The sequence below is a fragment of the Periophthalmus magnuspinnatus genome, chromosome 12 (assembly GCF_009829125.3).
Source record: "Periophthalmus magnuspinnatus isolate fPerMag1 chromosome 12, fPerMag1.2.pri, whole genome shotgun sequence".
NCBI lineage: Eukaryota > Metazoa > Chordata > Actinopteri > Gobiiformes > Gobiidae > Periophthalmus > Periophthalmus magnuspinnatus.
In genome coordinates, this window is record NC_047137.1 from 14,222,681 (window position 1) to 14,245,302 (window position 22,622).

At 39.1% G+C, this 22,622-nt stretch overlaps 1 protein-coding gene across 2 annotated transcripts; it reads left to right on the top strand.

Annotated features, from left to right (window-relative positions):
* Positions 1 to 2,854: 2,854 nt before the first annotated feature.
* Positions 2,855 to 21,160, top strand: cax1 (cation/H+ exchanger protein 1). 2 transcript variants are annotated; one of them, XM_033975918.2, is made up of 21 exons: positions 2,855 to 2,882; positions 2,956 to 3,101; positions 4,965 to 5,147; positions 6,799 to 6,929; positions 7,945 to 8,053; positions 8,149 to 8,265; positions 8,571 to 8,632; positions 8,710 to 8,883; positions 10,360 to 10,545; positions 11,242 to 11,341; positions 11,707 to 11,848; positions 12,829 to 13,012; positions 14,113 to 14,212; positions 14,275 to 14,393; positions 14,704 to 14,741; positions 15,502 to 15,734; positions 17,364 to 17,500; positions 18,518 to 18,612; positions 19,411 to 19,489; positions 19,593 to 19,701; positions 20,905 to 21,160. In XM_033975918.2, exons 2-21 carry the CDS (start codon positions 3,026 to 3,028, stop codon positions 20,985 to 20,987), a joined length of 2,457 nt encoding a protein of 818 aa, XP_033831809.1. In that variant the 5' UTR covers positions 2,855 to 2,882; positions 2,956 to 3,025; the 3' UTR covers positions 20,988 to 21,160. The 2 variants fall into 2 exon arrangements, with proteins under 2 accessions (XP_033831809.1, XP_055081731.1); XM_055225756.1 differs by having other exon boundaries at positions 2,865 to 2,882; positions 15,502 to 15,629.
* Positions 21,161 to 22,622: the final 1,462 nt, after the last annotated feature.

Genomic DNA, 22,622 nt, shown 5'->3' on the forward strand with positions numbered 1-22,622 from the left:
ACACGTTAACAGCAGGGTTGCCAGGTAATTGGGTGGCGTTTTGGGGGACTTTCATAAATACAGTGGAAAATCCAGCTTTGCCGTACATTCTGCGGGTCCTGGGTGTTTTTTCAGACGCTCTTGTGTGGGTTTTGTCGCCGAAACCTGGCAACAAAAGATGTTAACTTTGAAGTAAACACAAAATATCAGATCATTACAATACGTTAAAACAGAAATCAGAAAATGTCTCTGTGACTTTTAAGCCCACGACTTTCATTTATTTGTGTTGTATCGCTTATCTTTGTGCGTCAGTGTTTTATCGTGTCACTATGGGCTACACCAGGTTTTGGCATTTTACATTCACTCAAAGTAAAACACTATTGTTAAAGCCGCACTGTGTGACATTTCTGGCGAAGGATCTGCCATCTGTTCGTCTCCATGTTCACCTCAGCACAGACGTAACATGTAAATTGTCCTGATGGTGCTGGATAAATTGAATCACATACTTTTGGAACATTTCAGGTGAGGCAATAACATCTCCATGGAGACAAGCAAGCAGCAGATAGTCAATCAGAAATGTTACACAGTGCAGCTTTAACTATAGAGTCTACACTATTACCTCTGAAATATTTGCTGAAGTTCAAACCAGGGGCGAAGTCAGACATTTTTGGTTGGAGAAAAAAAGCGGGGAGCTCACTTTATTTGACCTAATATTGAATTCTTTTATTATTATTTTTTTATTGCAGTCTCATTTGGATATTTTTAGTCATTTTTAGTCGAGACTGGGTTCTAGGGGAGCCTCGAACCCCCTCAAAACCCCCACCCCTGACACCGCCCCTGGTTCAAACCTGATACTGTTGGTCCAATGTCTCACTGTTTCCTTAAATCACTAATTTGCACCTTCACAAACCCCCTCAGTTCTGTTTATGTAGAGCACTGTACATAGACTGTTGTTTTGAGGCTACGTTTTGAGTAACATTTTGTACAGATTTATATATAAATACAAAAATGTGTAAAAAAAAAAAAGGGAATTGTTTTCAGTTATATGTGCTGCAATAACCAAAATGATGTTTTATTTCCCTGTTACACGTGTTGTGAATAAATGAAGCTGTTGTAGTGATAGTTGAATCCTTTGTTCTGTCTTTAGTTACTTAAACACAAGGGCCCATGTTACTCTATTTTCTGATCTGTGTTTTGTTGTTGTTTCCTCATCACAAACAGACCTAGAGTTGTGTTTTTTTTTGTTTCATTCACACATGTTTCACACACAAATCCTGCATATTTAGGCTTTGAGTTCTTCTCTCAAACAGAAAACACTGTTCCACCTTGTGATGTCATCATGTGGTAATACAGGAAGTGCTCCACTGCATTTTCAAACTCCACAAACCTTCACTAGAATCATTTGGATGATTTTAGTCCTGGAATTGCCCATCTCTTCTGAGCTAAAGGTAAAAGGTAGCAGTTAACTTGAAAACTACCACTTCATGACATCACAAGGTGGAACAGAGCATTTTGAGCTTTGGAGATGTACAGACTATTAATAAAGTGTTACTCAAACATGTGTGAATGAAACAAAACGCAACTCCAGGTCTGTTTTTGAGGAGGTAACAACATTATAACACGGCTTAAAGCTCATAAGAATCAATTTAGTGTTAATGAGTTTTGAACTTCTAACTCTTATAATAATTATTCTATAATTGTTCACTCGTTCAATGTTCAGCTCCAGACCAAATCGTTGTGTCCTTAAGCAAGACTCTTCACTCACCTTGAAAATGGGCTTGTAGTGAGTAGAGTGAGTGACTGATGGAGGTTGAGAGGTTGTGCACTACAGACAGTGTTGGGAAGTAATTGAACATGTTCTGAATACTAATTATGAGCAACTGTATTCTGGTAAAGTCACTTACGCATTTGGTGGTATTCAAATTACAGTTACTTTTCTAAATTAAAATGAATACATGGTGGAACTTCATCATGTGCAATTTTACGGCTCTAACTGCACATAAATTGGAGTTTTTGTGGGCGACAGTGGCTCAGTTGTCTGTGTAATCCCTTAATCATCCAGGTCTGACCGATAGCAAAAGACTTGAACTTCGTCTTTTGCTATAATAGCTCAGTTGGAGTGTTTGTCACTAAGCTGAAAGTTGCTAGTTCAAATCCTGCTCTCGACATGAACATCACTGATAGAGCGGTGAAGTCCACTGACCTACAGGTTGGCGGTGCGATTCCAACCATGTGTCATTATGTCCTTGGGCAAGACACAACCCACATCACGTCAACCCAGTGTCTGTGTAAACACAAGTGATTCCTTGATGTAAAGCTCTTTGAATGACTTGAAGGTGGAAAAGTATTTAAAAATGTGACCATTTGTAATTATGTCATGTTTTTACACTATAATATAATGCAACTCAGTGTAAAAGCATTCTCAGTATTCACATTACAATACTCTGATTGACCCATGTATCAAAATATGTTACAAAATACAGTTTAATGCAGGTGTGTCATTTTACTCATCTAACTCCACGGAGACAAGGTGATGCCGCAAGGTCAAGTAAGTTACAGATCAGCACTGTACAAAGGCAAGCTCGTACACACAGTAAGAATGCATGATAGATAAGTTAGTTTAATGCCATACTGAGAAACATACCACACAAATCAATAAGATATCGTTGGGGACAGTCACCAGAAAAATAATTTAAATAAGTAATTTTAAAAGAGGACAGATTCAGGTACACTGCACATTATTTATTCTAGAGACAAATTTCCAATCGCAATTTTATTTTAGTAAACGCAAATAATTATTATTAAAAAAAAAAAAAAAAAAAAAAGTTTGTATGCTAGGCTATAAATTTACCTGCATTCAACCTCTCGCGAGAACTGCCACTCCAGGCCCGAGATTTCACACGGTAAGTTGTTTGTTGATGGAGAAAAGCCCCCGGACCGTCCCACCTCTTGTTTCTCAGTCAGTTTGTGGTTTAGACTCAGGGGACTGTCTCAGAGCCTTGAAGCCGAGGACAGAGCTTCACCCCGGGGACTAAAATCCTTCGAGATGCCGCACAAAAAAGGCTGGTTGTGTCCGGATGAGGCCGACAGCGTGAGGAGGAGGTCCACGGTCGAGCATCCAGGTCACTTTTACTCACGACACTTTGAGTTTTAACCAACAAAATCAGACTAAAAACTGTATTTAAGTGTATATTTCTACTTGTGTGACTTTTTATTGATCTTTATCTAAAATAATCTGCGCAGCAATGTCCAATTTATTCTATTTTTTCCACTTAAAATTAAACTTTTTTTGATTAACACATGTGGAATATAACATTACATACTGTTTTTCCATTTATACATTTACTAAAACTCAACATATGTGCCCTGAACTATTAAAATTACCATGTTAATTAAATAGTTTGAGAATATATTTGAAATTTGACCTAATTTGCAGTAGTGGAAAGTAACTAAGAGTATTAAAGTACTGTACTCAAGTAAAAGTGCAGATATCTGAAAAATCTACTTAAGTACATTTGACAGTGATACTTTTTACTTTTACTTCACTATGAGAAAAAACATTTGTACTTTCTACTCTAGTACATTTTTGAACTGGACTGAAAAGTAAAAAGTACTTTTCTTATGTTTTGAGGAGTTATTTTTACCATTTTTGTTGTAATATTCTGACCAAAGTTTTTCGAGTTCAAGCTTTGGCATTGAGCAAATAAAAATAAATACACAAGATTCATGAGAAACAGATTTTTATTGGTATTGTGGACCAAAATATGTCAAATTTTTTAATCAATATTACTAGATTTACACTTTTGAATACAGTACAATACAATAAACAATTATATCGAACAAAATGTGTAACCAAACATTTTCCACGAGTGCAAAGAAAATGTACTCGCGATAAATATTTACCCTCAAAAATGATTGTTCCATGTAACATACAGTCTCTTTACAATTTAAGATATGTTATCAATTGCCTTTGTAATATTTTTCTTAAGTGTTTTACTTCATTTAATCCACCTCTATATGAGCATCATTAGTCAAAGCACGTCAAGACGGGACTGGATTTCTTGCCGTTTTCGCTGTACCAGAGCATCATCAATGGTTCAGTCACATCTGCATCTTTTGCTTTAGTTCAGTAAAGTCCTGTATCTTTCTTTGTTTCACGACATCTTTAACACAATTCCATAGAAAGAAATCCATTGCGCTTTCTCTTGAGTATCCATTTCTTAGGGGAGGGTGTCCAAACTTTTTTCCCCGGGGTCTGCGTACTGAAACATATTTGAAGAGGAGGGCCACAGGGAGACAAATGGTGCATTTTTCACAGGTTTGACAGAGACATTGTACCTTTAACGAGACTTGTAAGATTATTTTTAGGTCTGTGTGCCAATGCAATGTGATGTTATTCAGGTTATAGAGGTAGAATCTCTTGAATTTGTTGTAAAAATACTTCCTGATCAATTGGGCCAGTTTAGGAGGAGGCATGAGGGCCGACAAAAATTGGTCTGAGGGCCGCATTTAGCCCCTGGGCTGTAGTTTGGACAGCCCTGTCTTAGGTGTTCTTTCAAACAGATGCCTCTTTAAGCAACAGGATGCAGGAAATGCAAAAATGTGATGTGATTAAAAACTTTTATAACCACTGAGTACAATAATGATCATGACAGGTCAGACAGGCCCGTGTGGTGCTGCTTTACTTTATGTGACAGTGATGGTACATGCGCGTCTCTAATGCATCGGTTTTGGTGCCGGATCGGCTCCTCTGGACGGGACGCGCTGCATGACTGTCAGGAGGTTTCTGTTTGTCACACATTTCAGAGGGACACATGGAGGGAGGTGGTTTTTTTATGTCCCCCTGCACCTCGCCCTCACAAAAATTCCCCAGTGGTGCAAAGAAAAAGTACACCCAAGAAATATTCTTCCAACTATACTGAACGATAAGTCTGTATAGTGATAATCATGGTCTACATATGTGTTGATGCTTGATTGTTTGACAGGGGAAAACCATGGCGACCACACTGACCACCATCACCGGTTCCCACGGAGATATTCCCACACGGACCGGCTCTGTCCTGGTTCACATCAAATGGATCACAGCCAAGCAGAATCTCACTCTCCAGAAGCATCCGGGCACCACTTCTGTCAATACACCCCCAAGTGCTTCCTCAATGTTCACAAAGGTACGGCAGAACGGCTCAAAAAGGCGTCAGGTTCGTTTGGGGACTGTGGCTCGGCAGGATCAGCGGGCTTTTAAATAGTTTATAATTGGGTGAATTTAAAGTCTCTTATGTCTGCAGTTACTAGTTCCATCCACAGGGGGGAAAAGTCACAGTAAGTTAAAATAGTTGCTGTGTAGTGCCAAAAATATGTTGTTAGTTGTTCATAATGGTTTGATTCGTTGAAAGCGATTCGAGTTAAAGGCCCTATACCCAGTTTTCTTCGGTGTATTTGAGCAAAATTTGTTTCGTCCCAGTACAGATTTATGGTATAAGCTGATCCGGAGTCCGCTGTGTACTGTCTTTATCACACAGTAAAATGTTTTAGAATTGGATAATCATAAAGTGTGAGGTTATCATGCTAGTTTTTGCTGTCATCTTTACTATGGGTCTGTCACGATAACAACATTTTAAAGCATGCGATATCATTACAGAGAAATACTGCAATGAATGATAATATTTAAATAATTTTATGTCACTAATTAAGGTTGAAATAATGCAAGATGATTCCACTAAACCATTGTTAAATAGACTGTTGCAGATCATGTCTTTTAATAATACAAGTACATAGCAGAATGTACAAATAATTAGCCATAGAAGGGACTAATTCACTCCTCTGCAGCTCAAATCTTATCGTATTCCAACAAAAATATCCAAATCTTCCACTTTTGCAAAAAAAAAAGTATTCGCGATAAATATTGAGGCCTAAAATAAATTTTCCAGCTTTTAAACTCATTGTAGTGAATAACTAGGATTTACAGAATGCATAATGTAAGAGAGGAGTAACTTTGGACCACTGTAAAACAGTTTAAAATGAACTAGTTCTGTTTTTTTAAAAACATTCTTCAGGCAGTAAAAATTAGGTACAGTGCCTTTAATTACACTATAGGCCCTGCAGTGTTTACCGCTCTGCTACACACACTTTGGCAAAGGGGGTTCCTTTAGAAATTAATGTATAACTGTTGCTCAAGTAGAACATTTAAGGCCCAGTAACAGATTTTTTTTCTTTAGCATGCTGGTTGTTATTTGCATTACCGTAACAATGACAATTGTCTCTGAAAGTGGTCAGTCAGAGCCTGCTTTTATCCAAATTGCCTTAATTTAACATCTCAGACAGTGGGATCATTTGGCTTCTTTGTTCAGGGTAAGTGAATATATGAACTAAAATATATGGAATTATGTAGCAAAGAAAAACATTAAATGACTACACATTTTTTATATATATATATATATATTTTGCATTCAAATCCTCAAAGTAGCCACCCTTTGCGTTGTTAAAAATATTTAAGTTGTTTTTTTAATACTTAATTCCATACATCTTACGTCATATGTTTGATGTCTTCTGTATGTTTATAAAATGTAGAAAGTAGTAAAAATAAAGGAAACAAAAAAAACATGAATATGTGTCTCCAAACTTTTGACTGTTGTGTAAATAAATAAATGTTTGGTCATTAAAAATATTGATTTTAATGAAAGATTTGAAAGTGATTATAATGTATTAATGAAGCTCACCAATATGAGTGGACAGTCGACCCAATCACTAACATAAAAAGATCAGTTTGTGGTTTAATTGTAAAACTTGTAAAACTTATAAAAATGTTCTTGTCACAAACAGGAAGTCACGGAGGGTCACCACGGTCCAATGCGTCTTGGTACGGAGATGAGGCCTGGCACGACAGCACCGGCAAAACCACCATCAGAGCAGAGAACGAGGTGGAGGCGCACAGAGAGGCCAACAACTACAAGGTCAGCAGGGCGGAAGAAGTATTCAACTGTTTTAGATACTGGAGCAAAACAAATACTCAAGTAAATGTAAAGATATCACATGAAAAATATATGAAAGTGCCTGTTAAAAATGTACTTAAAGAGTAAAAAGTAAAAGAATGTTGTACTGAATTTGAGATCTATGATGAGATCCAAATATAGTAATGCAACGCTGTCAATCAGACCTATTGCCAACACTACAGGGAGTGACCTTGGGGAAAGAAGGAGCCTGATTTGTCTGTTATTAATGTTCATGTCTTGATTTACAGACACAATAGTGAAATAAGAATAACAGGATCATGTAGAGTGGGTTAATATGAACATTTTAAGACCAAAATGATGAGTCTGACTACAGCAGGTAGAGAGAGGGGTGATAGTTTTTCAGTTAAAAGTGAATTAGAGCTAGAGTCGATGGAGCCGGAAGCGCGCCCGTGATCACTTCCTGTTTGGAACGCAGCAGCTAGCAGGTTATTCATGTCCATTTATATAAACAGTCTATGATATCAGCCATTGGAGCTTTTGATTCTAAATAGGAATGTATCAACAACCGAAATATTTTCATATCGTCAAAAGTCTCACAATAATGTCATGGGCCATTGCAATATATCAAATTTAAAGTCTCTTTGTTTTAAATTAATTGTTTTGGTGCAGGAATAGCTAAAAAATCACACAGAATTACATGGACCATGATCCCTGGCTTAATAACACTTATTTTCATAATGTAGATTGGATTGAAACAGAGCACTGTTATTAAATCTGAATTATTTGGATTATGACAGAAAAATGGCATATTCACAATTGTGTTAGCCTTCTTAAAACAGTTTTTAATTAATATAGACTTGTCACATGATAAATAGAAATAATAATAAAATAAAGAAAAGCATGCCAACCTTGTGCCAACATCAAAAAGATAAAAATAATAAGTTTGATGAAATAATTGAAATGGATCTTTTATTTTCTATGATTAACGTTTTAGTGAACCTTGTTTGTTCTTAAGTTTGGCTTCAGGAAATGGAAGGGCCACGTCACAGAGAGGCCCATCGAGATCAGATCAGACATCGACAAAGAACTGCACTCAGACCTAAGCACCGTCAGACCACAAGATGGTCGTTTCTTATTTGTTTAATATTATAATGTTGTTTATTTTGCCTACTATTTACGAACTAATATTAAGTTTAACGTATGTGTTTTCCCTCTTCAGGCTCCCTGGTCACTTGTGGGAATGTGGCTTATGTCATTTTCTTTGGATGGTGGATTTCCTTGGTCTACTTCATCATATGTCCCCTAATGTTCATGACCGTCCTCGGAGCAGTTTATGGTAAGAACCTAAACATTTTTATTAAAGGTGCATTATGTAACAAGTATAAAACCACACAGACAAGTTACACCCATGGACCACTATGAAACAGACCTGGACAACTGGGATTACACAGATATAAAGACATAGTTCACCTTCAACGACATCGGCGACAGTAGCTCCGTTTGTAGTGTTTGTCCAATGATGGTTCGAGTGTAAACTGCTACATTTACCTTTTTTCTTACCATGGAAATAGGTTTTATCATAAAAAGTTACATGTAGTAGGTTTAACCCTAACTTTACTGTATTTTATTTTGTGTTTTTAGGAAAGCTCTGTTGGAAAATGGGCTGTTACTTCATTTGGCCTTTTGGGAAGTCCATAGAAAAAGTAGTACTGACTTTTATAGAGTACAAATGATGCAACAAATCTCGCAATATTTAACACGTACTGTTTATTTCCTTCAGATGGGTGATGTGGTGTGGAAAACCGTGCCCAGACCTCCTCGATGTGAGATAATCCCGGAGGAGAGGGATAGTCCGACTGGGCGGAAGGACTCCTCTCCTCTGCTGGCCTCGCCTCCGTTTCCCGTGGAGATGCCTGTGCCAGAACCTCCGACCAGAAGAATATCAAGATACTGGGTAAAACTATAGACTGTGTACAGACGTGGACTAAGTGAGTGAGGTCATCCACAGCGTTCGGCTCCAGTCAAATGAAGCTCATCGAGGCGAGAGCAGTTATAGAGCGAATCTGGAGCAGAGAAAGAAGACACTTGATTTGATTTGTTATTAATGTTCATATCTTGAGTTACAGACACAATAGTGAACAAAACAAAATACCATGTCCTTGTAAAGCGGGTTAATATGAACATTTTAGACCAAAATGACGAGGTTCACTGCAGCAGTTACAGAGAATTGATTAATTTTTCAATGTAAAGTGGATTTGAGTCGATGAAGTCAGAAGCGCACCCATGATCAGGTTAGCTATGTCCATTTGTATACAGTTGTCCCTCGTTTATTGCAACGGTTACGTTCTAAAAATAACCCGCAACAGGTGAAATCCGTGAAGTATCAGCTTTATTTTTTACAGTTATTCTATGTTTTTTTCTGTAAACCCCCTCACCGCACACTTTATACACTTTTCTCACACAGGCATTAATATTTTCTAACATTTCTCTTGTTTAAACTCTCTCAAAGTTCAAACCTTCGTAGTCGTCTTTGTCGGTGCAGAACGTTTCATCGACATTGGGTTTTGTCGGGGAGAAAACAAATTGCAAATGTACAGCACTTCAGAGTCACACTGCGATCCAACATTTATGTAAATTTGTCTGAACACATTCTGTACTGAACAGGAGACACAGCACGGAGGAGACTGATGGACAATGGTCTACAGTCCAACAGCCAATCAGGACGCAGAACACAACGCACGTTCATACGCTATAAAAAAATCGGCGAAACAGTGAGGCCGCGAAAGGTGGAGTGTGATATAGCGAGGGACCACTGTATACAGTCTATGATCTTTGTGTTAACAGCAGCCAAAACCTAAACTGCACAATAGTTATGATTGGACAAATAAAAATAAACATTGGAAATAGTATTGGGCTTTGAGGCTCCGGGGAAAGACCCAGGACACGTTGGAAGGACTATGTCTCTCGGATGGCCTGGGAATGTGTTGGAGTCCCACTGGAGGAGCTTGAAGTGTCCGGTGTGAGGGAGGTCTGGACATCCCTGCTTAGACTGCTGCCTCCTCTCAAGTTTCCTCCAATCTGCAAGAGGAAAGTGGAGGGAAATTTAATTGATGACAGTTGATGCCATAGGTAGAGGACTTCTGCGTTAAAACTCACGGCTACTTCCTGTATTTTACAACTTTTTGTTCATTTTTCTTCATAAACTGCTACTTAACTGATGTAAAACTATGATAAAGATTTACCGCATGTACGACTCCACAGAACAAAGAAATAATAATTAGAAAAATATATTAAATCTGTCAAATGCGTTTTAAAGTGGTACAGTAATAAAAAAAAATCTGTTGGGAATTTAAAAGAAGCATTGAGGTAATATCACCACTGCTTTTGACCTGGTCGTGTTTATATTTGTTGATATGTTTTGTCTCTGCAGTGTCACCCTCGTACATATGTGTGGCTCTTACTGGGGTACCCGGTCCTGGGGGTGGTACACTTCGTAGCCTGCGTGATCTCGTGGCTTTTGGTTTTCACGATTCCTGTGGCCAAACTCAACGCTCGAGCCGCCACCATTGTGCTCCTCATGGCTCCAGGAGATATACACATCCACAAAGTCGACAAAGTGAGTATAGTTGTCCCTCAATGTATCGCAGTTCACTTTTCAGGGCCTCACAGTCTCGTGGATTTTTTTCGTGCAATTTTTGTACTTCATTTGTGCAATCCTGATTGGCTAAGGGACTGTAGACCATTGTCCATCAGTCTCCTCCGTGCCGTGTCTCCTGTCCAGTACTGAATTTGTTCAGAGTCACACTGAGATCCAACATTTATGTCAATTTGTCTGAAGTGCTGTATGTTTGCACTTGGAAAAAGACACCGATAAACAAGGGACCACTGTATTGTAGTAAAAATAATAATGTGCACAATAATCTCATCACTGAGCTCCGTCTTTCTGACTGTTGCGTCCCCCATGTCCCTCCATGTCACCGTTGTCCCTGGTACTGTGTTTAGACAGTTGGTACAGGAAATACTCTGTATACTGTACATCAGTGTTTACCAATGACCATTTTACCTTTTGTCTTTTATATTTATGTCTGTAAATGGAGAAGTTGACATTTTTCTCTCCCTTATCTAATGTTTATTGACTGGGCCTTTTTGTTCTAAACTGTAGTTTGTTCTTAGACCTTAAGACACCATGTCATTTGAAAGCGTGAACTATGACCCACCATTATGTATAAAGTTTATATCATTTCTGCTTAAACACCGAGACTCATGATTCTCTGTGTCCATTTGACCCTGTTGTTTTTCATGTGCTTTTCAGACTTTACTGTGTGAGACCAGAGTCGTTTTGTACTGTAACAAAGCAATGAACATTCACTACTACAAGTATTCAGTCCAAGGAATCAACATATTCGCCCTCAGTATCCTTTTATGCATCACTATGAACTGTGAATTATTATTTACTCACGTGAATCTGGCTCAGTCCCGGCTCAGTCCCGGCTCAGTCCCGGCTCAGTCCCGGCTCAGTCCCGGCTCAGTCCCGGCTCAGGTCCCGGCTCAGGTCCCGGCTCAGGTCCCGGCTCAGGTCCCGGCTCAGGTCCCGGCTCAGGTCCCGGCTCAGGTCCCGGCTCAGTCCCGGCTCTGAGAGTGTGAGATGGTCCACATGGCACTAACCTGTGGGAGATGTAAATAGATGAAGAGTTTGGACTAATATAACCACTACTGAGTTTAAGACTAACATGAAACCATATTATTTCCCATCTTCCTTAAGTCTGTGCTCCCTTAGACCTGCTTCCTCTTGTAATCACCAGTTTAGTGATTGGATACACCGACAAGGACCACACTTACTTCAGCGCAGAGACAAAGTTCGCTACAGCCATCACCGCCATCATTCCCCTGTCCTATTTTATCGGCATGGGAATCGCCAGGTACGTTTTATGTGGCTGTGGTTATATGACCCAAAAATCAAATCATTCTTATTTTTACACATCTTGGACAACTGGTATTTTTCAGGTTTATACTTTCATTATAGTTAGAAATGTAACACACAGCCACTTTTACAGCGATAGATTCATGCTAAAATTAATTATGCCTGGCAACCTCACTGTTGGAGTCACTACTTCCTGTCCAGTTTTATCTCTGAGGTTTTTGCCGGGTCACACTCAAATTAATAAATATTTAAAGATCCGGTAATGGACAGGGAGCTGCAGGTGACTGATGACACTACACAATTATTTTTATAAGTAGAATGCTTCAGTTTGTGGTGGTGTGTTTGGTCAAAATTAGCATTAGCATTAGCATCAAGACACAAACACACTCTTTCTAAACACAAGTTTCCTCCGCTGAAGTATTCATTTTATTTGTAACCCTAATCCCAATCCTAATTCATGTTTAACACGTTGTGCAGCTTCTTCCAGAACAAATCTTTAATTTCAGTTCATCTTGGTTTTAAAATGTAGGAGTTTACTGCCTTGTTTAAAAAGAAATTCATCAATATATTAACCACCCAGACCTTTTTTTAAAACATTATATTACTTGTAAGATCATAATATTCACTGGCGTTCAAATGAAGCTGTAACTTTAGATATCAGGAGTTTGGAAAATTGAGGTAGAGAACAGGTAAAATTATTATATTTCACAGTTGACAGTGGCTCAGTTGGTAGAGTTTGTCCACTGATCGGAAGGTTGGCGGTTCAAATCAACACCTCAACATAAAAATCGGTAGAATAGTCACCTCCACTGACAGTATTTATCTTGATGTAAAGTTCTTTGAGTGTCTTTAAACTGCAAAAGCACTTTATAAAAATGCCAGTTTAACTCCCCAAAATAATACGTTTCTGTATTTTCTGTTTGAACATTGCAGTTTAAATACGACTTTCTCTGAACAGTAACATGTCTGTCCCCTCAGTATTTCAGCGCAGAGTAACTTTGCGGTGGGAGCTGTGGTGAACGCGACCTTTGGCTCTATAACAGAGATGACCTTCTACATCACAGGACTGTTACAGGGCCACAAAGCAGGAACCAAATGTTATGAGGAGGTCGTCAAAGCTGCGCTCACTGGCACCTTACTGGGCTGTATACTCTTCATACCTGTAAGTCTGAGTTTTGGACTGTTTTTTTTTTTCCGTTTTTTTTTATTTTTTATTCTTCCATATTACTGCATACGATGGAGTATAAGGGTCAGTTAAATAAAATAAATTATCCGGGCGCTACGAGAATAAAGTCGTAGCATTTCGACATTAAAGACGTAATTTTACAAGAATAAAGTCGAAGTCTGAAAAAGTCGTAATTTTATGAGAATAAAGTCATAGTACTACGGGAATAAAGTTGTAATATTACGGGAATAAAGTTGTAATTTTATGAGAATATAGGCTACTGTGAGTGAATGAGTGACCAGTGCGTTGTGTGTTATGGAGAATTTGGAGCATTTTTGTTCAGATAAATTTTCAACTGGGGTTTACGCACGATGAAATACTGTGTCTTTTAGTCCACCATCACCACACTATCATCAGTATACGTACTTTGAAGGGATACTGCCAGCATCTGAGTTTGTTTAGTCGGAGGAACCAGACAGATTTGGAAGAAATTGCTGTATCTGAACAATTACGGAATTACGCACATAACGCACTAGTCACTCATTCACGCACAGCAGCCTATACTCTCATAAAATTACAACTTTATTCTCATAAAATTACGACTTTATTCTCATAGTATGACTTTATTCTCATAAAATTACATCTTTAATGCAGAAATGTTACGACTTTATTCTCGTAGCACCTGCATAATTTATTTTATTTAACTGACCCTTATACTCCGTCGTTACTGCAGACAAATGCTAAAGAAAAGTAACAATAACAAAAGATGACTAAAACTATGACTTTCTTTTTGTCAATGTATTAAAACTGGAGGTGGACCCGTATAGGATATATTTTTTAAACCGTAAGAACGCAAGCTAATACAGTTTTTTAATTTATTTTAAGTGAAACAGCTTTTTTCTTGTTCAGACAAAGCAGAACTTGCTAAACCTCATACAAGTCAAGCACCACTGTGGCAAGAAATGGTGAAAAGTTCCACTCTACTCACCCCTAAATGGATGCTTTGTTTAATACTCTCATTTCTAACCAGTAGTTTAACAATTCTACTCATTTATTTTTATATTTCTGCCTATTTTTATGTTGTATTCTTTGGTCAGGGAATCTGTATGATCATTGGAGGCATTAAGCACCGAGAGCAGAGGTTCAACAGTCGCTCGGCAGGAGTCAGTTCAGCTCTGCTCTTCATTTCCATCGGAGGTACGACGACTTCATAAACTGCTACAAAATGCAAAAGCGATCACACATCTTTTTGGTTTCAGGGGTTTTTGCTCCGACCCTGTTCTCAAAGACGTTTGGGAATCTGGTTTGTGAGAGCTGCACCAGTGTCCCAGGGAACAGCAGTGTCCCCTTCATCTGCAAGGACTGCCACTACGACTCGGTAAGAAGTCAGATGTTTCCTCGTGTTTTTACTTCACTGTTGTGTCCCTAAATCAAAATATGAACATTAATAACAGACGAATCAGGCGCCTTGTTTCCGTGAGGCCGCTCCTATCACCATATAACTGGAATTTTAGCAGTTAAAATCCTGCTCGGTCAGAATTATCGAGGTGCAGATTGAAGATTCTGTCGCCCCTTTTAATGACCAGTATATAGACTTAAAAGCCGTTTGAGAAGCTTGTTAAAATATATATGTATAATTACTAGTGTTTATATTGTGCTTTACATTATTTTTTTTAATTTCTAAACAGAGTCAAACTGACCCACAGCTGATTCTGTCCCACATTGAGTAAGTATGTAACAGTGGCCTATATAAGATTCAGTTTTTGAAAGTAATAACCAAACCTGAAAATCTACAAATGTTGAAATGTTTCATGAAAATCGACTTTTGTTTATTTACACTAACAGACAAGACGCTGAACTTTTTATTTCATGTGAATAGGCCCAGTAATTACAGAGATATTAACCATAAAACAGGTAAAAAATAAAATAAAAAAATCTGAAGTTTGATAGTGTAACAGAGCCGATATTGAGCCGATATTTTTGCCTTTTTAGCGTACTGGCTATTGACCTTAAATCTCCAGCACAGGCCGATATTTTTGTTTGGCCAAACTGCTGCTTAAAGATTACACACAAAGCTTTAAATTAACACTTTTATACGAAGAGATATCTGCACAAAACGTGACTACACAGGTCTCTTATTGGTTTATGGAAAGAAAGGGTTTGACTGGAGTTTGTAGCAAATTTAAATAGCAAAATTTGGGGAAAATAATCAAAATCTTTCAAAGAAAATCGTCAGAGTTTATTGGCCATCGGTTGCTCTGGATGCTAAACAATTGGTATCGGCATCGGGCATGGAAAAAACATTTCTATCCATCTCTAACTTTAATCCATCCATTTTGTATAGTTCTGTCATGTTAATCAGTCCTATTATGATTGTCCTTTTCTCTCTCCTCCCCTGCGTTGGAAATAGCCGCGCAGAGTTTTCATCCAGATTATAAATAATTCAAACGTAAACCGCACAAACACTAAACTCTGTGCTTCTCCAGACCGCTCGTCTACACCATCGCCGTACTGCTGCCGGCCGCTTACCTCATCGGCCTGATTTTCACCCTGAAGACTCACTCTCACATCTACGACATACACATCAGTGATATCCAGGGGGGCCACGCACACGGTCAGTACCAGCAGGAGGCGCTCTCACACCACCACCACCTCTCTACTGCTGGCCCTGTCCACGCTGCAAACTCCTGCATTAACGCCAGCCGCCATGTTGTACCAGGTCTGTGTGTGTGCGCGTGTGTGTGCGTTAGGGCTGTAGTCGGTTGATCGCGTCTTGCCCATTAAAACTTGTATTAGGTTTACATAATAATTTAGACTAGAGCAGAAACTTTGGCATTTTGTGACATCTACGCAACCAGTCAAAAGTTTGGACATTGTAGATTCTCACTGAAGGCCCCAGAGCTATGAATGAACACACACGGGATGTAGTAAACGAAAAGTACGCTCAAAATAACTAGATTTTAGATCACTGCGTTGGACTGTTGTCATTTTTTGGCCATAGACTGTATGTATAAATGGACATAGCTAACCTGCTAGCCACACGTTCCAAATGAGAAGTGATCATGGACGCACTTCCGGCTCCATCGACTCTGGCTTCAATTCACTTTGTTAGAAAACTGTGGCCCCTCTCTCTGTAACTGCTCGTCAGCCTCGTCATTTTGGTCTTAAAATGTTCATATTAACCCGCGCTACATGATCCTGGTGTTTTTATTTTACTATCGTGTCTGTAACTGAAGATATGAACATTAATAACAGACAAATCAGGCGCCTTTTTTCCCCCCCGAGGTTCCTCCACTCTCTACCGAACCGGGCCGGGAAGAGGCGTTACCTGCAACAGCCTCGCTCTGGATTACAACGTGCCTCCAAATTTTCCTGTATAACTGAAGTACTGAAGTCTCACTCCCTTAGTTCACTTCTTTACACAGTCTATGGACACTGAGCTTCATGACGAACTCGCCTGAAGTGGTTTTCACTTCACAGCTGCGCCGAGGGTTTGCAGCACTGTCGACAAAACAAAGGGTGGACACTTTGAGAATTTGAACATCTTGCTCCATGTACTTGATGTCTTCCGTATGTATATTAAACGTAGAAGGTGGTAAACGTGAAGAAAAAATAATGAGATGCTGGGCCCAAACTTTTGACTAGTTGCGCAAATGTAAAAAGACAGATCAAACTCACGATTCACAAGTTTAATCTGTGCTTAATAACTGTCGTCTCGTGAAAACAGTTTGAACTATTATGTACCTTTATGTATCTGACCCATAGAGCTTTAGCCACGGCCCATTTTTTTTAGTCGACCAATCGGCGGGACACGTCTTTAATTGACTACAGCCCAGTGTGTGTGTAGGTGGACACTGACTGCCTGCTGCCTGCTCTAACCTGCTGCATGTGGGACACTGGAGGAGTCTTCACTGTGGGGAAAAAAGTAAAGGTACAGCCTGTGCATGTAAAAACCTCTGAGGCCTTCACAGAATATTCAGATCTCAGTTTGAATTTCAAGACAAAAAAAGAACACGACAAAACTTAAACACTTTCAGGATGTAATAACGCCTGGGGTTTATATTTTGCACGTTTCTAGACCCTCAAAGTGCTATGGACCAGCACCAACACGCACTAAACCACATTGGCAACATGGGTTCAGAGTGAAAGTCTAAAAAATTAATCAAATCAGATTGCGTATTCTTCTGTAACATGAAACGTAAAGACTAGCAGTGGTTCTGAATGCTTTGTGAATGCAGTGTACGCGGGTTCACTCGTCAGACGTCTCAGATCCTCTACAGACGGGTGAGTACAGTTCCGTTCCGTTCCGCCCGTCCCTCCTCTGACCGTGTTTATTCTGTCCCTCCAGTATCCGACCCCGTGGTGCACTGGCCTCGCTGGAGGGCTCTGGCTGTTCTCATCGTCGCCACGGTGCTCATGGCCTGCTGCGCCGACCTCTGCATCGAAAACATAGAACCCATGCTCACGCACTCTGCCATCTCCCAGGTAGAGTTCACGCGCCCTATGTGTCATTCATTCACTGCGTAAATGGTGGGAATGGAGCTCAACAGTGCTCAAAATGAAAACTTCGACAGCTTGCGTGGGGATAATGAGCTACGTAGTAACTAATGACCACAAGACCTTGAGTTTTATTTAAAATCTGTGTCAGGAACTTTATAAAACGCTAAGTTATTCATAGTAGTTAGTTCACATTTTGTAGAATCTTGCGTTTTAAGTGTCCTTTTTAGACGTAAAACAACCTCATTATGGATATTATTTAGCACGTAAGGCGAGTTTATTGTAATTTGTGTACGAATTGGGCGATACAAAGTGATTTACGGAATGAGAAAGACATTAAAATAGTAAATTATCACATTTTTATACAACAGTTTTCCACTTTCAAGGCTCTCGAAGCTCTTTATATCAAGGACGCATTCACACATTCACACACCACTGCACACAGACGATGATGTTTATGTCGAGAGCGGGATTTGAACCGCCAACTTTCCGATCAGTGGACAAATCCTCTACCATCTATTGTCACCCCAAAATGACAATAAAACAAATCAAAACCTAAATAATCACAAATAATCATCATAAAATTGGCGTTAAAAGAGAAGAGTGCAGAATAAAAACCTTTCACTCATACAGTCGTGTAGCTGGTTAGCCTCAGCGATGCCTTTGGACTGTTAATATTTCAGTTTTTCTAAATGTTTATGGGAAAAATGAATGGAAAATGTACTTTAGGAACCTGAGTAGACGGTCACTGCTGCCCTGGGGTAAACTGACTGAAGCAAGACTCCCAATCTGTGTCATCGGCCCCTCTGACCCACCACCAACTCTCACTCAAAACAAGTTCAAACATGTCTCTCAGCCATTTTTAAACTTAAATAAAAATTCAGTTTACACCGAAATTGAATCACAATACTTCAAAAAAAATCTGCAGCCCTTTCACTTGTATGTACAGTGACTCTGACGCATTATTTCCTGTGTTTGATGATTTTGAAATGGTGTTTTCCACAGTATTTTATCGGCGTCACACTGTTGGCCATGGTCCCTGAGCTGCCTGAGATTGTAAATGGTGTTCAGTTTGCTGTACAGAACAACATCAGCCTGAGGTGAGTGAGGACGAAACACACGAAAAGAAAGACTCCACACTCCAACAAACTTTTACACACACCTGCTCCTGTTTTTAAAGTTTTATATGAGACATAAAGGAGGGAGAGGGACAGAGACAGATAGACAGACAGACAGACAGAGAGAGAGAGATGCAGAGAGAGAGAGAGACCGAGAGAGAGAGGGGAGGGAGAGGACACACAGACAGACAGGGAGACAAAGAAAAAGAGGGTGAGAGAGAGACAGGTAGAGAGAAAGAAAGAAAAAAGAGAAAGTAAGGGAGAAAGAGACAGAGAAAAAGACAGGGAGAGAGAGATAGAAAGTAAGAGAAGGAAAGAAAGAGAGATGGGGAGAAAGAGATGGAGAAAAAGACAGGGAGAGAGAGACAGAAAGAAAGAAAAAGAGAAAGTAAGAGAAAAAGACAGAAAGAAAGATAAAAAGACAGGGAGAGAGAGAGACAAAGAAAAAGACAGGGAGAGGGAGACAAAGAAAAAGAAAAAGTGAGAGAAAAAGACAAAGAAAGAAAAAGACAGGGAGAGAGAGACCTAGAAAAAGACAGGGAGAAAGAGAGAGACAAAGAAAAAGACAGGGAGAAAGAGACAGAAAAAGACAGGGAGAGAGAGACGGTGAGAGAGGGAGACATAAAGAAAGAAAAAGAAGGTAAGAGAAAAAGACAGGGAGAGAGAGAGACAGAAAGAAGAAAAAGAGATAGAATAAGAATGAGAGAAAGCGAGAGTGAGAAAGAAGGTGATGTATATTAAATCTCCTCTGATCCATCACATTCTCCGTGTCTTTTCCAGTCTTGAAGTGGGCAGCTGTATCGCGGTGCAGGTTTGTATGATTCAGATTCCACTGCTCATCCTCTTCAATGCTTTTTATGTAAGTTTATCACACACTTATATAATTAGATTTGAACTTTTACTGGCTCGATCACTATTGGTCACTTGATTACAACTATTTTTTTTTTTCTGTTTTGATCTAGGAGGTGGGATTTGTGCTTTTGTTCAGCGACATCCATCTATGGGCAAGCATTTTTAGTGTCATTCTGTGCAACTATATATTTATGGATGGAAAGTGCGACTATTTTCAAGGTAAGTACTCGCGCCGTCCACGTTAAAGGTCTTATATTACACAAAACTGACTCTTGTGAGCTAATCTAAAAGCACAAGGATGTCAAGATAACACAATGTAAAGATTATTCTGTACTGGCTCTTGTGCAAACTGCTGTTGTTGTGTCCTTGGGCAACACACTTCACCCACTTTTGTTTTGTTTGTATGAATGAGGTGAGGGTGAGTGTTGGTGGTGGTCAGAGGGGTCGATGGTGCAGATTGATCTACCCCAGGGCAGCTGTGGCTATAGCACTGGCCCTATACGCTTCAATTTAAACATTACATTTTCAGATTGTACAAGGGTCTGATTGAAGACTAGTAATGAAGGGCAAATGAAACAAAAAACTACAGCTTTGTTTTTGATGAGTTATTCAGTTTAGTTTTATTTATATACCACATTTAACCCTTGTGTTGTCCTGGGGTAATTTATGACCCCAAAAAATAACTCACTCACAGCAGAACTTGGACATTTCTTTATCAAATGGGTTGAAAATTGGGCCACTTGAAAAAATGTTGATTGTATAATAAGAACTGTCTGAAAAACAAGTTACGTTAAAGTTCAATTTGACCCCAATTTGTTTCTCTTATAACTCATAACTTAATTTCCATCACTGTACTGTGTTTGTCAAGTACAGTGGTGGAAATTAAGAGTTGCAGGAGATTTTGAGGTCCAAAAAATGCACAATCTTTACTAAAATACGGCCTACTAACCAAAAAAACCAAACATTCGGTATTAGTACATAAAAAAAATAAGCTCCAAATTATATATATATAAAAAAGTGTTATTTTATGGCTGAATTATAAGAAAAATAAATTGGGGTTAAATTGAGCTCAGAGGAACTTCAACGTAACTCTACTGGGAGGAACACACAAGGGACAACACAAAAGTCAACAAAAATGGATCAACATAAAATGCAACACACATAGGCAAAAGAACAATAACACAATAACACAATAACACATACTGCCCTGCTACAACCAGACGTCAGGGAGAGAAGAGGTGGGTTTTTAGTCTGTAGCGCAGTTTAAAACCAGACTGAGAGGATCTGACAGGCAGAGGGAGGTTGGTAACAACATAATAACACGGCTTAAAGCTCACCAGAGTCCATTCTGTGTTAGACGGGACCTTTATATGAAACATGTTCTGATTTTGAAGTTAATACAGTGACTTTCTCCTCCTGCAGGCACAGCTCTTGTAGTGGTTTACTTCATCCTCATGGCTCTGTACTTCTTTGCCCCCTCTCCACGCTCCTGTCCATCCACTTGAAAGATTTAGAAAAATGCTGATTTGATATAAATTTGACTAATGTGTAAAATAGTGTTTTTGTAATAATGTAACTATGTTTTCCTGTTTGCCATTTAATACTATTTTGCTATTTAAATTCTGGCTGTTATGTATTCTGATTTGTATTGGAAAAAATAAACTCAAATATTTACAGTAGTCATGGGACTTTTGGCTCTTTTATGGGATCTGAATCTTTTGGATCCATTAATTTCAAAGAGCCGTTCAAAAGACTGGCTCTTTTACTATTTGTTTATATGACAGAAGCCAATGTGAGAACTTATTTTATCAACAAACCAGAAGGAAATGAACAAGGCTTAAATGTGTTTAAAATGCTTCAAACTTGAGAGTGGAGGTGTGTTTACCTTTTGAAATGATGCAGAACCGAAATCAATCATTGCACTGCAATAGTAATTAAAAATAATAATTTAATAATAATTTAAAAACTAAACACTGAATCAGCACAGTATAAGAGACTGGTCTCTTATCAAGGAGGAAGGAACCGTTGAAAGGAGCCGACTCGTTCATCAGTGTCGCATCACTAATGTACAGTAGTTTGTCTTTGTTAACAAAAACTATAAATAATTTACAATGAGGACTTAATTTATCCCCATTGTAAATTAAAGGCATCACATTATCCTTCCACACATGGCTCTATCACAGCTCATTAGTATCATTTAATAATGTGTAATTTGGCACAGTGACTTTTCAGATGATCCCTGTCAAAAAGGTCCAGAGGGATAGAGGATATATAGTCTAAAACAACATTTTAGACTATACATCTTCTATCCTTCATGTTTACTGATGGCTATAACTTTTCAATTATGGTGGGAAGCCATTTGTTTAGGACTCAAGGCCACCAGAGGGCCCCCAAGAGCTCATACAGTTGTACTGAAAATGATACAATACGTAAATTTGACTGGAAACGGTGCTCGGGTGTTTATAGCAGCCTAAGTATCCCTCTATAAAGATTGCATTTATTTTTTTAAGTTTTTTTTTTAAATCTATTGTAGCAAAATATCTGCTGCCTACATTTGTTTTTGAACACGCCATAAGTGTGGGTAGCTGTGTGTTTACACCCCCAAGGAGCACTGAGGCAGCTGAGGTACTTTTGAATGGCTGTTTTAGAAGTTACATTAAAACATTTGTCTTTTGGTCATATAAATAGAAGTACAATTGGACAAGGTGCTGAGAGCAGGGTCATAATGTCGTCAAAGGCGAGTCACCAATAGCTGAGCCCAGGTACATCCTCTGCCAAAGGACCCAGAGACACATTCTGCTAAGGGCCTCCTGAAAGCTCAGGCCAGCCCTGCTCAAAAGTGAATCAAAATCAAACATATACTGTCTAAACCAGACTTTATCCTGCATTAGTCTCGAGTAGATTAGACTACTGTAACGTCCTGCTCACTGGCCTCTCCAAATGAGCCTTAACACAGCTGCAGTACATCCAGAACACTGCTGCTCGGGTCCTGACTAGAACCAGGAAGTACGTGCACATAAGTCCTGTGTTGAAGCAGCTCTGCTTGTGCACAAGTCTCTCTGCAGAGTAGCACCAAAGTACATCTCTGACGTGTTCGTGCATATGAACCATCTCACACTCCACCAGCAGGAGGCAGGTCC